Genomic DNA, 16437 nt, shown 5'->3' on the forward strand with positions numbered 1-16437 from the left:
TGTCACTCGGTCATGGCCCTTGCGCCAACTTGATATTGAAAATGCTTTTTTGCATGGTTCATTAACTGATGAGGTGTACATGCAGCAACCTCAAGGATTTGTCGATCCACTTCATCCTACATATGTGTGCAAATTACACAAGGCTCTATACGATTTGAAGCAAGCACCACGTGCTTGGCTTTTCCAACTTAACTCATAGTTACTTGCATACAGTTTTATAGCTTCAAAGGCATATCCTTCCTTGTTCATATTGCAGCATTGCGATGTTACACTCTATGTTCTAGTCTACGTGGATGACTTAGTTGTCACAGGTTTCAAATCCTCAGCCATTGATCTCCTCCTTCGTGACTTAAGCTATGCATTTCCAGTCAAAGACTTGGGTCAACTTTCCTTTTTTCTTGGGCTAGAAGTCGACTACACAGCAGCTGGCCTTCTCCTTAGTCAACGCAAATACATCAAAAACTTGCTTATTCGAAGTCAGATGATCAATGCAAAACCAGTCTCCTCTCCAATGGCAGCCTCTCTCAAGTTATCCAAATTTGACTCTCCAGATTTTGAGGACCCAACTTTGTACAGAAGCATCGTAGGAGGTTTGCAATATCTTTCTCTCACAAGACCAGACATCTCCTTTGCAGTAAATAAAATCTGCCAGTTTATGCACTCTCCAAAAAATTCTCACTGGAATGCTGTCAAACGAATCCTCAGATATCTCAAAGCCACACTTAACTATGGCCTACTTTTTAAACCACAATCCACTTTCATACTTCAGTCATACTTGAACTCTGATTGGGGAGGGTGTCCTGACGATCGTCGATCAACTGGAGGATACTGCATCTACCTTGAAAATCATCTCATCTCTTGGAGCTCAAAGAAGCAGCGGACAGTGGCACGTTCAACAACAGAAGCCGAGTATAATTCACTCGCATCATCAGCTGCTGAGACAATATGGCTTCAAACAGTTCTTCGAGAACTTGGTATTTCTCTATCCAAGGCTCCAATCTTGTGGTGTGACAACATTGGAGCCACATATCTCTCTGTCAACCCAATTTATCACTCCAAAACGAAGCATATGGACATCGACTATCACTTTATGAGGGATAGAGTTGTTACTCGTGCACTGCAAGTTCAATTCTACAGCTCCAAAGAACAAATTGCAGATGTCCTAACTAAGCCTTTAGTTGCAGATAAATTCACAGCTTTTAGAACGAGCCTCAACGTGGTAGATACCCTCTTGGACTCGAGGGGGCGTATTGAAATAACAGACCCTATGCCACCTTTCCACAAACAACATGCAGGCACTCGGCATGACACTACAGCAAATAATGGAAGCCAATTACAGAGTGAGCATCATTTACAACAAAAGGGTACCTCGGGTACCGCTCAACAGCAGAGCACAGCACAAGTTCTAGAAACTAACAGTAGACAAATCTGTTATTAATGTCTACGGTGATTTGTAACCAACTCCATTGTCTTTTATCCCTTCACATCATGTATAAATACCACTAGTTGTAAATCAACAAATACAATGAAAAACAGAGAATTTCAGCAACGTATTCTATTCTTCTACAATATTTAACCACTTTGCTTGGGATTTATCATAAGGGCAGAATGCATTATTTTAATCCAAAAGTATACATGTAAATGCAAATAATGAAAGATCTGATAAGTTATTCATTGGCACTGCTTTTCAGACGTCATTTGGTTTTTGGATGTTAACACTTTATCAACAATGTCTAGTACTATATGGGTAAGGATAAGTGCAAAAACAAGGCAGTTGCATTGTATGCTTTGCAAGGTAGTTGCAATTGAAAATTTCAAAAGCTTCCAACATTCTTAGCCTAAATTTGCTTATTACCAAATCTAGAATCAATCAGAAATTACTTAGTAGGAGAAATGGAGATTGCTCGTTATTTCTTGCTCTTGGATTCTCATTTAAGAGTTTTCCTTGTAAACATGTTAGCATAATTTTAGTTGTTTTTTAGAAAGTGTTGTTAGTGTCAATTTGAATCTTAGAGGTTTGTATATAATTTTTTAGCTTATATAAGACAATTTTTTATGATCATTTTTTGCTCAGCCTCATCTTTTTTTGCTTTTACAATTATTATTTTTTTTCTAAATTCTTTTAATATTTGCCGCGAAGACAAATATTGTTTTTTTGCCTGAAGAAATTTTTTCCCACAGATTTTGTAGTGGGTAATACTAATAATCACCGATACCTCTCATGATAATTGCTCCTATTCCCACAAGCATAAATAAAAATAGACGTGATTTTGCAATGAGCTTTATCAGCTCTTGCCGCAAGATGTGTTGCGAATTAAACCTTCCGTGGGCTATATTACTTTTAGCGGCAAGTTTTACTCCATGAGCTTTCCATAACAAGATTTTGTGAGAAAGATGGTCTTTCTCCCAAAAGGTTTACTTTTTGCCATGAATTTCTCCTTTGGGAAAAGTCCATATTTCTTGTAGTGATATATATATAGCATCATATACAGCTTAATTATTAGAGATTAAATTCTGATAAACTACATATATAATCTCGTGGTCTTAATTAATGTGGCTGTCTTATGATTTATCACCGTTAATAGTACTATCGTGCTGCAGCCATCATTGATAGAGATCATCTAGTTGATCATGATATCAATCGATTCTTGAAGATTTGGGTCGTTTGTATGTTTGACCTTCTTATTAAGATCGACGGACTTACCTGCCTCAGATACTTGGCAAATTAGTGTATTTCCCGGCCACGACTTGTTCTTAATTTATAAATAATAATGATTAAAAAAACTAACAAATGACGGATCATGTACAAACGTACATATATAAGATTAAGCTATTTTAGTAATTTATGTGGTCTGGATCATTACACAATCATTAATAGAATATTTAATAAAAAGCGTCGACATTTTTAATATATGAATTAATCTTCATTATTTGGTAATGCTTACGGTACTTGGTTTCGTTTTTTTCCATAGTTTTGACCTGTAACGCTAAAACGTTCTAGAAAAAAATAAAAATAAAAATAAAAGGACGAGTATTGACTCAGTTATTTTTTCTTGGCATTTTGGAGGTATTATATATTCATTCATTCCGAAAAAAGGTTACATAACTTCTGTGGTGAAAATACAAAGCTTGAATTCTGCTTTTACTTTATTTTTTTCAAAATGTACGACATAAATAAATAAATATATATTAATTTCCCTACGGCATGGAATATTCTAATTGATCAAATAAAAAAGCTAACCAAATGAATAAATTTGAAAAATTAATTTGCTATTTTCCAAGTCTTCCATGCATATCTCATTATTCCTATAAACTTTTATTTTGAGGCGCCGCCTTGACCGCCTCCGCTGCCGCTGCCGCCGCCGCCGCCGCCATTACTGCCTTGAGGAGCAGTACCTTGTACTGGAACAACGCCCTCTAGAGTCAGTTCGCGTACCTTGAAGCGTTCGAGCCTCAACGGCAATTCCCCTGCTTTGTTGGCCGGTGTTCGTGGCGAGCCAACACTCAAACTCCTCTGCAAGGTTGCAACCGGCCTCGTTCGTCTCCCTTCAACTTGGGCTGCAACAACCTCACGAATTTTCCTAGACAACTCCACAAACTCATCGTGAAGCCCCGGAAAGATCTTCTTGGACAGTTCCTGTCTCCGAGCATAGAGCTGCCTGAAGAATTCTAACAACGATAACAATCTTGGATCAACTGATTGTCCAGCCTCCGCTTCAAATCTGTAGTAATCATCGACCATGTCACCGTCTTTACTCCCGTATAGCCCACTTTCCAGCAGCGACATATCGTCTAAAGTGCCCAGAAATAGCGAAGTACTCCCGGAGCTTGATGCGATGTCATTCATTCCCTGATCAGCAGTCCGTAGTCCATACGCTTCCGATGCATAAGATTCCGGCCGTGGTGCATCGTAGCGGTTGTCGAGCTTGTCCATGGACATGAAATCTTTCTTTAGAATTAAGATGGAGAAAATCCCACAAAAAGGAGATTGAAAAATTAAGCTGTGCAAGGCTTGGTGAGTGGAATATATATGAATCGGATATATAGTTGTGATCAGTGGCTTAGGGCTTTGCTGGGGGTATTTATAGAGGGAGATTCCTAGCTAGCGCTGCTTTTACTCGCTCCTTACTTCAAGCCATAGACGCGTTGCTGACTGAGTAACGTACAATTGTTTTCTTGATAATATCACCGCGAGAAGAGTCACAGGCAGTACTCATTTTTCAAGTTTTTGAAAAGAACTGGTCCGTCGATTGTGCTTTGTACAAATCAAAATTTGGGTCAAACTTATCCATATATATGGTTGATAATAATAGCTAGCTTTCTTGTGGCTAAAACAGGCGGGTCGATGACTCGATCGTCGTGACGTGTTCACAAGAGCGCCGCCTAGCTTTCTTGTAGAAGTTGATGATAAGCCAAGACTAGTCAAGCAATTGTGAGTTTTTTTTAGTTCATATTCGTTAATTTACTTCTTCTTTCAACTTGTCTCTACATGTGTGTAGATATAAAAAATTTTACTATATACAAACACAGTCATGTATTAATCTGTATATCAATACTAATTTATTCATACTTAAAATTTAAATAACACTATTTTCAATAAAATTTATTTTTTAACCAATCACATCACATTAGTGTACAGATTAGTGCACAATTATGCTTGCAACCATATTTTTCCATATATAAATATATACTTTTTCAAAGATCTTTGTAATTATAAATTGCACAAATATCGCGCATTCATTTTTAAAATATTGAATAAATACGACACTTGTAAAATTCATAACTATATTCAGTATTACTAATAATCTTTCTTATGATCATTATTAGCATGTGTGTTTATGTCTATATATATGAGTTGTACTATATACAGTTTATTTTGCATATTCTTTATGTGACGCCCCCAAATTCCGTTTGGGATCGGACGGACATTTGAAGCGTCGAGACATGCAACACAAGGTTACCTGCCCCCGTTCATGACATATAAGATGCAATGTTCCTAACATGCATCTAACATTATGCAATATTCGCAGCGGATAATTTTTTTTTTCTTTAGCAATACTATGCACTAAATTGAAAATATCACAAATGCTTAAAACATACTTCATAGATAAAGACCCATTGAGTAGATCACAACACTAGTCCAAAATGGTTATGATCCAAAAAATATTAAAGATGCAACTCCATTGTACAAGTAGTAATTTACGTTAACTACTATATTAACATTGACGTCGCACCATCGCTTAGTCAACTGTGTCTAGTTGATCAGCTCCTGATTCTCCTTCAGGTCCTGTAACAAGATCTACCATTCTGGGGGAATGGTAGTTGGGACTACCAAAGTGAGATTTGATTACAAATCTCAGTAAGTTAACAAAAAAACTTCCACACAAGCTAATGATGCATGCATGACAGTAAAAGCATAAATGCATAATCAAATTCATAAGTAATTAAAGCATAACTTGGCGTACAACATAGCATAATTGACAGAACTTAAATTGAAACATGAACTGAACTTGACTTGACATGAACTTGATCTGAAACTTGACTTAACATGAAAAATACATACTCCACAGTTGTTGTGGCCCCATGTATTCTACGTGTAAATACATACTCCACAGTTGTTGTGGCCCCATGTATTCTACACAAACTTGACTTAACATGAAAAATACATACTCCACAGTTGTTGTGGCCCCATGTATTCTACACAAACTTGACTTAACATGAAAAATACATACTCCACAGTTGTTGTGGCCCCATGTATTCTACGTGTAAATACATACTCCACAGTTGTTGTGGCCCCATGTATTCTACACAAACTTGAGTTAACATGAAAAATACATACTCCACAGATGTTGTGGCCCCATGTATTCTACGTGTAAATACATACTCCACAGTTGTTGTGGCCCCATGTATTCTACACAAACTTGACTTAACATGAAAAATACATACTCCACAGTTGTTGTGGCCCCATGTATTCTACGTGTAAATACATACTCCACAGTTGTTGTGGCCCTATGTATTCTACACAAACTCAATATGAAACGTGACTGAAATACGAAATGACTGAAATCCTAACATAACATAACGTGACTTGAATATAACTTGAAATACATGACCAACTTGAGATAGAAATATTTCGTAACATTGCATAACATATAATAGACAACATATTTAACATGACATACTTGCAACACTGAATATTACATGACTTGACATACATGTAATAGATGGCATACTTAGCATGACGTACTTGTAAGGTACAGTAATACATGACAGAATATATTATGTAACAGATAAAAATTGACGACAGAATAAATTCTGTATAATAGACAATTACGTGATAACTTGGCATGGCATGACATATATGATAACATACATACATACACTGTAGTTCCTTTACTTAGCACACATACACAGTAGACTGCTAGTAAGTTAAAAGCTAACTTACCTCGATCTCCGCGTTTCTTATAAAACTTCAAGTGCGACCACGGGGAACTGTAATTAGTGATTTTAAAAGTTAGAACTAAATCACTAAATATTTGAAATATGGAAAATACTAACTTAAAGAGTAAAATTTTCATTTTACTCTCTACATGTGGAAAAAATGACCGTTTTACCCATAACTTAAGGATTTTGCATACTAACTCTAAAAGTTTCTAAAATTTACATTCCTCATGTAAATTTTGTCCTAAAATTAAATATCAACTCAGAAAAATTTAAAACAAAACACAACTATGAAGAACACACTATGGTTGAAACATCCATAGGCCATTTCCCTTTATTTTTGTTGCAATTCCTTCCAACTTCAAAACTCATGCTTAAACCAAAATTTTGCAACAAACATCTTCCAATCCTAAGTTCAAAACCATACTTAAAACATCCATTTAGAAAAAGCTAATAATCAACACCAAACTTTTTTGTAAAAAGATCCAAGCACTTGAATCACAAGTTTTGACCTTAAATCAAAACATCTCCAAGAATTTCAAAAATCAAATCTTACTTCTAACATATTCATAATATCGTTCTAACATCAACCATGCTTTAAATCATCAAACTAAAGTCACCAAAATCACAAAATAAAATTTGGAGTTTTTGGTTTTACACTTAGTCCAAAAACATAAACTTTTTCCTTAACTAGTTTTGATAAATCTCTTGATCTATGACTTATAAATATATGATCTTCAAACCAAACCATATCATGGTTTAAAAAGATGTCCTAAAACATATACAAGCTTGTAATTCAAGATCACATGGTTAGAAATTAATCAAAACATAAATTTAGCCAAGAATATCCACACTTTGGCTTATCTGAATATCTCTTTGCATAAAATTTCATATCTTTGAAACTAACATCAAATATCTTCAAAATAATAATATAACATGTATATAAGATGTTTAGGATCCTCCAATAAAATTATCAAAGTCATTAGAATAGGTTTAGACCACCAAAGAGTTAAACTTTCTCAAAACAGAAACTGTTTTTCCTCTTCCAGTTTCTAAGTTTCTAAATCTAAGAAAATCTTTCATCAAAACCTTTAATTATGCAAAAATCCTTAACCAATAGTCATATATACATGTTAAAAATACTCCATAAAAATTTCGGACCAATATCTATCCATTAGCTTGGTCAAAAACTCCAAACTATAACATATTCTCCAGTTTACCTCCCAGAATGACCTCTCTATAGGTTATATAATATTTGACTGACCAAATGATCTTCAAATGGGGCAAATAAGATATCTATGTAAACTAGACTAAAAAAGGAACAACTTATATGAAGGAGACTTTATGATAAAATACTTACAATAACTTCGAAATTGGCGTGCAAAATACCTCCTAAAAGCTGTCCGAGAGAGACTGTTTGATATTCTTTCAATGGAAAGTGTAAATGAAGATAATTTCGTGGGGAGAGATGGCTGGAGATAATTATGGATGAGATATGGAAGAGATGAGGCTGGAGTTGAGAGTTGAGTGTAGTTTTCTCCTACCCAAAATATCTATAAAAGATTATCTCATAATATTCTATCCAATAGTATCTACAAAAAATCAACTTAAGATATTTTTATCTAATAATATCTATAAAAATCAACTCAAAATATTTTTACCCAATAATATTCATGAAAATTACCTCAAGATATTTCTTTTTATCCAATAATATCTACAGTTTTGAACATACGTTTTGTCCAAAAATATGAAAAAATGTTATTGCGCCATAAGACTTTAAATAGCCCTCCGAGTCTAATGGCACAAACCATAATACATTTTGACACTTCTAACTATCTCCAATAATCAAAAATACATTTCTGATACCATAGTAAATAATAACACTAACTATGTAGTTAGACAAAAACCTATACGATTAATGGATTCGTGAAAACTTATGGGGTTTTCACGAGGTTCTTAAAGTTAATAGAAATTTCACAATTGAATTTCTAGCGGGCTGTTACACTTTACATATTCTATTGATGTGATTGACTAAAATAGTTATTTTATATTAAAAAAAATTATATAGCTAATTACATTAGTAGAATATATAAGGAGTACATAAAATTGACTGTCCATAAAATTTATATCTTTATATATATAAAGTGGCTATCAAACGGAAATTGTTGTTTTAACAGTTTTTGTTGTTTTTCTGTTAAAGTTAATGCTGTTTGTTTAAATCCATCTGTGAAACTGTGAATTCATCTAAGTCCATTCGTATTGTGAATGTAACGGCCCTCTATTAATTTATTGCCTTATATTAATTTACTATCTTTTAAATTTGAAAACAATAATTTATTATCCTATTTATAACTCATGAAACAGTTGAATTTGTACTCATTGAAATTATCAGTTCACGATTACAGCACCATAATCTTCCCTTCTAGGGCTCACAGTTGTATATATATATGTATATATGTATTATGTAAGTAAGAGTTCTCCAAGAATAGAGTTGCCACCGCTTAAATTTTTAGTGAGTCACCTCAACAAGTTGCATACCGAGAAACACCCATCCCAAATGCACCAAGCATCACTGTCAGCTTCAGCCATCATGTTGGAACCTTCACCCAATACCTTAAATCACTGTCCATACCTCTGTAACCACCGACAAAAAAAGAAAAAGTCTATTTCAAGAAACCCAAAACTGAGCACGATAATAAGTCAAGATGCAACTACTCCTCCGCTTGACCACCACATAGCAAGCCTCTTAGCCCTTGTTTTTGGCTCCCCGAAACAGAGCAACCTCCATCCACAGGTTCTCAGCCACTCTCTCTCTCTCTCTCTCTCTCTCTCTCTCTCTCTCTCTCTCTCTCTCTCTCTCTCTCTCTCTCCGCCGTGTTCAACAATTCGTTCTCCCTCTTTCTCTCCCCGTACTCTGCCACCCCTCCCAACAGGGACGCAGTTGATAGTTACCCAGTGTCATTTCTAAAACTCTGTCGCTAGCTTTCTTTTCTCTCAATGAGTTTATTTCGGTTACATAGTTTAGCTTTAGAAAATGTGTTTGTAAAGTTTAACTTCAGCCCTTGCATGTTATGGTTTTGCTAAAACACCCTTAAGGTGAGTTTTATTGCCTTTCTAAATTTTTTGAGATTGATCGTCATAAAAATATATATTATTTTTTAAAAAATATAATCATTTCACTCAACTAAACAATCATGCTTTGCACATTGATTCTTCCCAGTACATATATGTATATGTATGTATAATTATCTTGATCTTAATGAATGGACAACATGATTTGATGAACATAGTTAACTTTATGAAATTATTGAAACGATTTGTGCAAATTATTTATATATAATGTTCCTCAATTAATAATATTGATCCAATTATATTAAGGGAAATTATGATTTCCGATTTTGCTGGTCATGACATGATCCTTAAAAAGTTCAAATATTGGAAGATTCTAGATGCAGTAGTAGTACTATTTTTAAGAAAGTGAAATAAATAAATATTAATATGTAATATCAATATTTTGGCCTAACATCCCTATTTCTTTTTCTTTTTTTTTTTGGAATTTATTTGTCACACGGCATCTTATATATAAACGACAAATTTTCGCCTAACATTAGATCTTTCAATTCGGTCAATATTTTGGGCCTTGCGGTCCAAATTAGATTTTTGTGGCAGTTTAATTGATGTCACTTAATTACCCCCATCACAATATAAGAAATTAATATTCAAATACATGCAGGGATTAATATGATTAATTAATATTGTGGGCCTTCCGTTAAGATCTGTCGACTGTCAATTGCGCTTGGGTACGTGCTGCTACACGGCTACTCAACTGGTACTAAATATTAAAATAATACAAAAATTCATTATTAATTTTTTTAAAATATTAAAAAAGATACAATTCCTTGAGTACACTCGAGGGGACAACCGCCTAGCATTTTACCTTATGCTTATGTGTCACATCATCCTTTATCATCATTATATATATATAAAGCAGAGTTCTTATCAAGGACTGCTACTGTAGGAGTAATAACATACGCAACACTTTTCATCAAGAGTATAATCAGTTTAGTTTAATTTGATTTTAGATAAAATTTAAAATTGAAATACGGTATAAATCTATTTTTTAACTTTAAGAATTAATTTTGTACTGATTATTTTTTTAAATCGATTTTTTTGATTTTATTGATTTTGATCCGATTTTTTAATTGTAATATACTATATTATATTTTATAATATAGTATATATTATTATAATAATATATTATAGTATATTATAATATATAGTAATATAGTATTAATATAATTATTAATATGTACTATATAAAATTAATATAACTATTAATACAATTAATTATAGTGATATAAAATTTTAAAGTTTAATATTATATCAATTAATAATTTATCATATAATATAAAACTATTTTATATATAATTATATATTATATATAAAAAATTAAAAAATATATATAAATCAGTTTGGTCCGGTTTTAAAAAAAAAAATAAAAATCGGATTGATTTTAAGAAAAATATCATTTGTACCATATCGAACCAAACTCAATATTAAATCAAATTCATTGATTCAGTCCTATTTATTTATTTTTTTTAACACCCTTTACTTTTCACAATATTTTTCACAATACATAATATAAAATAATGTTACTTTTATATAATATTTTATAATAACATCCTTTATTTTAAAATATAATTGTGAAATATATTGTAAAAAAATCGTGTTGATATCAATTTCATCAGTTGGACTTACATTTTAGCCGCCACTCCTCGGAATTGCAGCTATAACTTCTATGGACGTACGTACTAAGATGGTACATATATAATTGCACACGTACAGATCCGTGAGCCGGCCGTCGTTGAGTCTAAAACATGGAGCTATATATTTGTTTGATCTTTGGCAGGTAGCAATTTTTATTGATTCCCAAACCTCATCTAATAATTTCTTCACGACCGAAAGTAGTCTTCTTCTTCTTCTTCTTTCTTCTTCTTCTTCTTCTTTTTTTTTTTTTTTTTTAAGAAGAGCCGGTAGCCACCCACATAGCAGCCCCGTCCCAAATTTATTAATGAGTCCTCACTTATGATGGAGGAATACCGTGGTAACATCATGACACTTGGGGGCTTACAAGATAAACGATAGGAAAAAAAAACCCAAAACCATGTGTCCAAAACAAACCAACCGAAAAGACAAAACAACAAAGAGACCAACTCTAACAGGCCTAAAAACCAACCAACTAAACGTAAACAAAAGAAAAAAACAGGACCCAAGCCAAAGTACCTGCAAAACAAGAAAACAACATAAAATATGCAGGAACAAAAACAAGGAAAACGTACCAGGACTACGAAATGCGCAAGTAGGGGAGACAGATTCTTCATGAGAAACATGGTGCATGCAAAACTCCATACCGCCCAAGAGACCCCACAAAACCTCCCAAAAAACAAAGCCAAGCCTACGAAGTGTGAAGATAGGGAAGCCCGAGTCTGTCCATCCGAAGAAGCCCTCTGAGTTGATCAGGCATATCTCTATCTTCAATCCAGTTTCTATTTAAACCCCCAGCTCCTCTCTTAGCAATAAAATCCGCTGCAGCATTTCCTTCCCGAAAGATATGGCGAATGCAAAAATCCATGCCCCTAAGATACTCTTGTAATTCCTCCCAGAAATCCTCTAAATACCAAACATTACAATTCCCATTAGTAATCCAATTGACAATCAATTGAGAATCCGTCTCAATCTCAACATGTAAATACCCAAGATGATAGCACCTACGAATGCCTTCCAACACCCCATGTAGCTCAGCAAAGTTATTAGAACCTTGGCCTAAAGAAACAGAATAAGCCATACAAAGCTTACCACAGTGATCATGAATAACACCCCCAGCACCAGCCAACCCCGAGTTACCTAAGCTACTACCATCCGTATTAAGCTTAACCCAATCATAAAGAGGCCGAGACCAACGCACCACACGCACTTTCTTAGGTTTAGGGGCTAAGATCGGGATCTCAAGTCTGTTTAAAATAGCAATATCATGCGTTGAGATATTAGAAACTCTCATAAACAAATGCATAATCCTACGAAGCCAAAATGTAATAGCTTGCCAAACCACCTCAACTTTAGAAACTTTACCATCATACCGGGCTTTACAACGCCATTCCCAAAGTTTCCACGAAACAATGGAAGGAAGAATCCCAAAAATGATTCTAACTTGAGAAGACTTTTTCGCACGACGGAACCAAAAGTTAACTTGTTCATGCCAAGTCTGGAAAACACCCATGTGCACACCTAACTGAATTGCGGCCATACGCCAAACCTGACGAGCAACCTCACCAGTACAAAGAACATGATTCAAATCCTCCATACGACCCCTAGAACAACAATGACATTTCGACGCTAGAGGAACGCCGACATTCTTAATCTTCGCATCAACGCTCAAACAATTGTGATGGGCCTTCCACATCATAATAGAAACTTTCTTTGGTAGATTTTTATGCCAAATCCAATCAGCCCAATCTAAAGGAGACGCCCTAACACGGATACAATCCCAAGCACTTTTTGTAGTAAAATTACCGGCCTTGTCATTTAACCAGATTAGAACATCCTGACCCTCTTTCCTCCTAGCCAAAAAATTACACAAGTCAGCAGCTTTTTGTGAACCCACAAGCCGCTCCATGAGAGGAACATCCCAACCATTGTCAAGGCGACAATCCTTAATTTTCAACAAAGGCTGTTCAAAAACTGGATAAAGATTGCTAAGAGGGCCACCTTCAACCCAATTATCATGCCAAAAAGAAATATTACCGTCTCTAACAAGCCATTTAGAGTTGTTTAAAACATCAGGAATACTTCTAACAATAGATTTCCAAAGCCGAGTACCCTTATTAGGCTCCAAAAGAGAGAGATGATTACCTCTAACATACTTGCCTCTAAAGAAATCCGCCCATAAAGAATGTCCCGTAACCAGACGCCAGGCCAGTTTCATATGTAAGGCTTTTTGAATATCACCAAAATCTCGTATCCCCAAGCCACTTTCCTCAATAGGCCTACAAATATTATGCCAAGCAATCCATTTTCTTTTACCTTTGCCATCAGAATCACCCCAAAAGAAAGAACTCAGGAGCCTGTTCAAAACATTAAGCACAGTTTTAGGAACATGTAAAACAGCTAAAAGATGGGTAGCCATACTCGATAAAACATGTCGAAGCAAAATAGTACGACCACCTACAGAAAGCATTTTCATCTTCCAACCCGCAATCTTCCTTTTTATCTTACCAAGCAAATCACCAAAATCACTAACTTTCAGCCTACCATCCACAACTGGAACCCCCAAATATTTGAAAGGAAAAGAGCCTTCAGAAAAACCAGTGATACGAAGAATAGAAGATTTTCTATTAAGAGAGATTCTTTTAGAGAAAAAAATATTACTTTTTTCTCTACTAAGGACTTGCCCCGACCAAGATTCATAAATATGCAAAACCTCCATCAAACTCCTCATGGAATTCTTACCACCATTACTAAAAATGACAATGTCATCCGCATACATAAGATGAGAAATAAGGGGGGTACCACGAGCCTGACTAAAATGCCCAATTTTACCATTCCCAAAAGAAACCTTAAGAAGGCGAGATAATACCTCTTGCATAATGATAAATAAATAGGGAGATAGCGGGTCACCTTGTCTCAATCCACGCTCCCCTTTAAAGAAGCCCAAGGAAGTGCCATTCATCATAACAGAATACCAAGGAGTGGTAATGCAAGCCTTAATCAACATACAAAACTCAGAAGAGAAACCAAAGGCATCCAAGACATGTAAAATAAAATTCCAATCAACACGGTCGTAAGCCTTAGACATATCAAGTTTAATCAAAACATTCCCTCCATTAGTATGTCTATGAATAGAATGAACCATCTCTTGAGTAAGACTAATGTTCTCAAAAATACTACGCCCAGGGATGAACGCCCCTTGCTCCTGAGAGATCATCTTCTTAAGTAAATCCGTAAGACGGCTTACAATAATTTTAGCACAAATCTTATAGGTCACGGAGCAGAGACTAATAGGCCAGAATTTATCAAACCCAGAAGGTTTATCCACCTTAGGAATTAACACAATGAAAGATGCAGCATAAAATCTGGGAAGAGACTTACAGTGAAAAAAATCAGAGATAGCACCCAACAGATCATCTTTAACCAAGTCCCAGCAAACTCTATAAAAACCTGAGCCAAAACCATCTGGACCTGGACTACTGTCAATAGGAATACTGAAGAGAGCGTCCTTAATTTCTTGGAGAGAAAAACCCTGTTCTCATCAATAGTAATCACAGGATCTAATAACTCACTAAGATTGGGCATATCACGATGAGTCCCCATCCCTAAGAAATTATTAAAATAATCCACAGCAGCTTTATGAATGTCAGAAGGGGAATTTAAAGAAGTACCATCAACCAAACGCATCTCCTTAATCTTCGTATGATTTTTAGCATTAAGATAAGCATGGTAAAATTTAGAATTTTGATCCCTATCTTTCAACCAACTTTTTTTAGCCAAATGAGCAAGACGAGTATCTTCTCTATCAAGCCAAATAGACAGGTCCATTTTAGTTCTCAAAAGAGCATTTTCATCCTTTTGATTAAAACAAGTTTGAAGCTGAACTTCCAAAGTATCAATACGGTTCTCTAATTGGTTAATGATAACCTCAGTCCTTCCAAACACATTCCTGTTCCATTCCCTTAGAGCAATCTTGACCCTTTTCAATTTAATAGAAAGATTCACAAGGCCATGACTATACCCCTCTGATCTCCACACTCTCTCCACAAGGCTAAGAAAATCACTATAATCAGTCCACATAAACTGAAACCGAAAAGGACAAGGACCATACTTAAAAGGATCCTCACCCATTTGAATTACCAGCGGAGAGTGATCTGAAGTAGTACGAGCCAAGACCTGAAAAAACACATTAGGAAAATATTGAAGAAAGTTAGAATCAATGAAACATCTATCTAACCTTGCCCAACTACGAGCCAAACCGCCGCGACCATTACACCAAGTCATGCTTGGGCCTTTAGAGCGCATGTCCAACCAACCGTTGTTATGAATGCACAAATTGAAATCTTCCATAGCTGCAAAAGGACGAGGATGACCGCCTCTTCTTTCCGAGTCATTTTTTATAATGTTGAAATTTCCGCATATAAGCCAAGGAAGATTACCACACCTAGAGACTTCCAGGTCCTCCCATAACATCTTCCGCTCTACTTGAGTGCACTTAGCGTACACAATGGTAAGAACATAAATGTGCCCATTCTCTTCTACTTTAACTGACACAAATTGATTTGACACAGCCAAACACTGGACAGCAACAGCAGACTTCCAAAATAACCAAATTTTCCCATGTTGTGCTTCATTAGTGAGGAAAGACTCAAATTTAACACGCCCCAACAACTTAGGAATCTCATCCGCCATCACAAAAGGTTTAGCCAAAGCAAGAATATTAGGCCTAAATTTTTTAATAAGTTTCTTCAAACGCATGATAGATGTGCCAAGACCCCTAATATTCCAAAAAATAATTGGACTATTCATAAATTCAATTTAGAAGGGCAAGTGACCACCCTAGTAGAGCATCTTTTTGAAAACTTACCATCCATATTATTAGGTCCTTCCGAGTCCGAGCAATAATCTTTTTTCATGTCTCCTTTCAGCTTATCCCGCTCACTTTCACAATCTGAATGAGTGACAATGTTCATATCTTGCTCATCAACTCTTACGCACTCCTCATGGATTATTTCTTCTTCACTTGCACCTTCAATCTCTTCAATAACAATCGGTTCCAATGTTAACTCATTATTAAGCCCAGACGCAGGGCCCATTGAATAAGCCACAAGTTTATCGCCCATGGATTTGGAACAGCCCGTGTTCAATTCAACACTCGGATGAAATGGGTTCACACTAGACCCAATGACCTTAACTTCTTCATTCAACCCGAACGTGGACCTGCACATAGGC

The 16437-nt window shown here is 35.3% G+C and overlaps 2 protein-coding genes across 2 annotated transcripts; both read right to left on the minus strand.

Annotated features, from left to right (window-relative positions):
• Window positions 1-3089: 3089 nt before the first annotated feature.
• Window positions 3090-4241, minus strand: LOC122291273. Its single transcript, XM_043098940.1, has one exon. It carries the CDS (start codon window positions 3938-3940, stop codon window positions 3317-3319), a length of 624 nt encoding a protein of 207 aa, XP_042954874.1. The 5' UTR covers window positions 3941-4241; the 3' UTR covers window positions 3090-3316.
• Window positions 4242-11896: 7655 nt separating this feature from the next.
• Window positions 11897-15897, minus strand: LOC122292186. Its single transcript, XM_043100424.1, has 2 exons — window positions 14656-15897; window positions 11897-14533 (listed from the first exon to the last, which is right to left on the minus strand). The coding sequence occupies exons 1-2, from the start codon at window positions 15895-15897 to the stop codon at window positions 11897-11899; spliced, it is 3879 nt and encodes a 1292-aa protein (XP_042956358.1).
• Between the last annotated feature and the right edge of the window lie 540 nt (window positions 15898-16437).

This window comes from Carya illinoinensis, chromosome 13 (genome assembly GCF_018687715.1).
Source record: "Carya illinoinensis cultivar Pawnee chromosome 13, C.illinoinensisPawnee_v1, whole genome shotgun sequence".
NCBI lineage: Eukaryota > Viridiplantae > Streptophyta > Magnoliopsida > Fagales > Juglandaceae > Carya > Carya illinoinensis.

What these genes read in the sequence shown, in the direction of transcription:
- LOC122292186 (XM_043100424.1), bottom strand. Translation starts at nt 15,897, where the DNA reads ATGGCGGATGAGATTCCTAAGTTGTTGGGGCGTGTTAAATTTGAGTCT. An exon ending in TCCAGATGGTTTTGGCTCAG is followed by an intron (nt 14,534 to 14,655) that starts GTTTTTATAGAG and finishes TTAATTCCTAAG; the next exon opens with GTGGATAAACCTTCTGGGTT.
- LOC122291273 (XM_043098940.1), bottom strand. Translation starts at nt 3,940, where the DNA reads ATGTCCATGGACAAGCTCGACAACCGCTACGATGCACCACGGCCGGAA.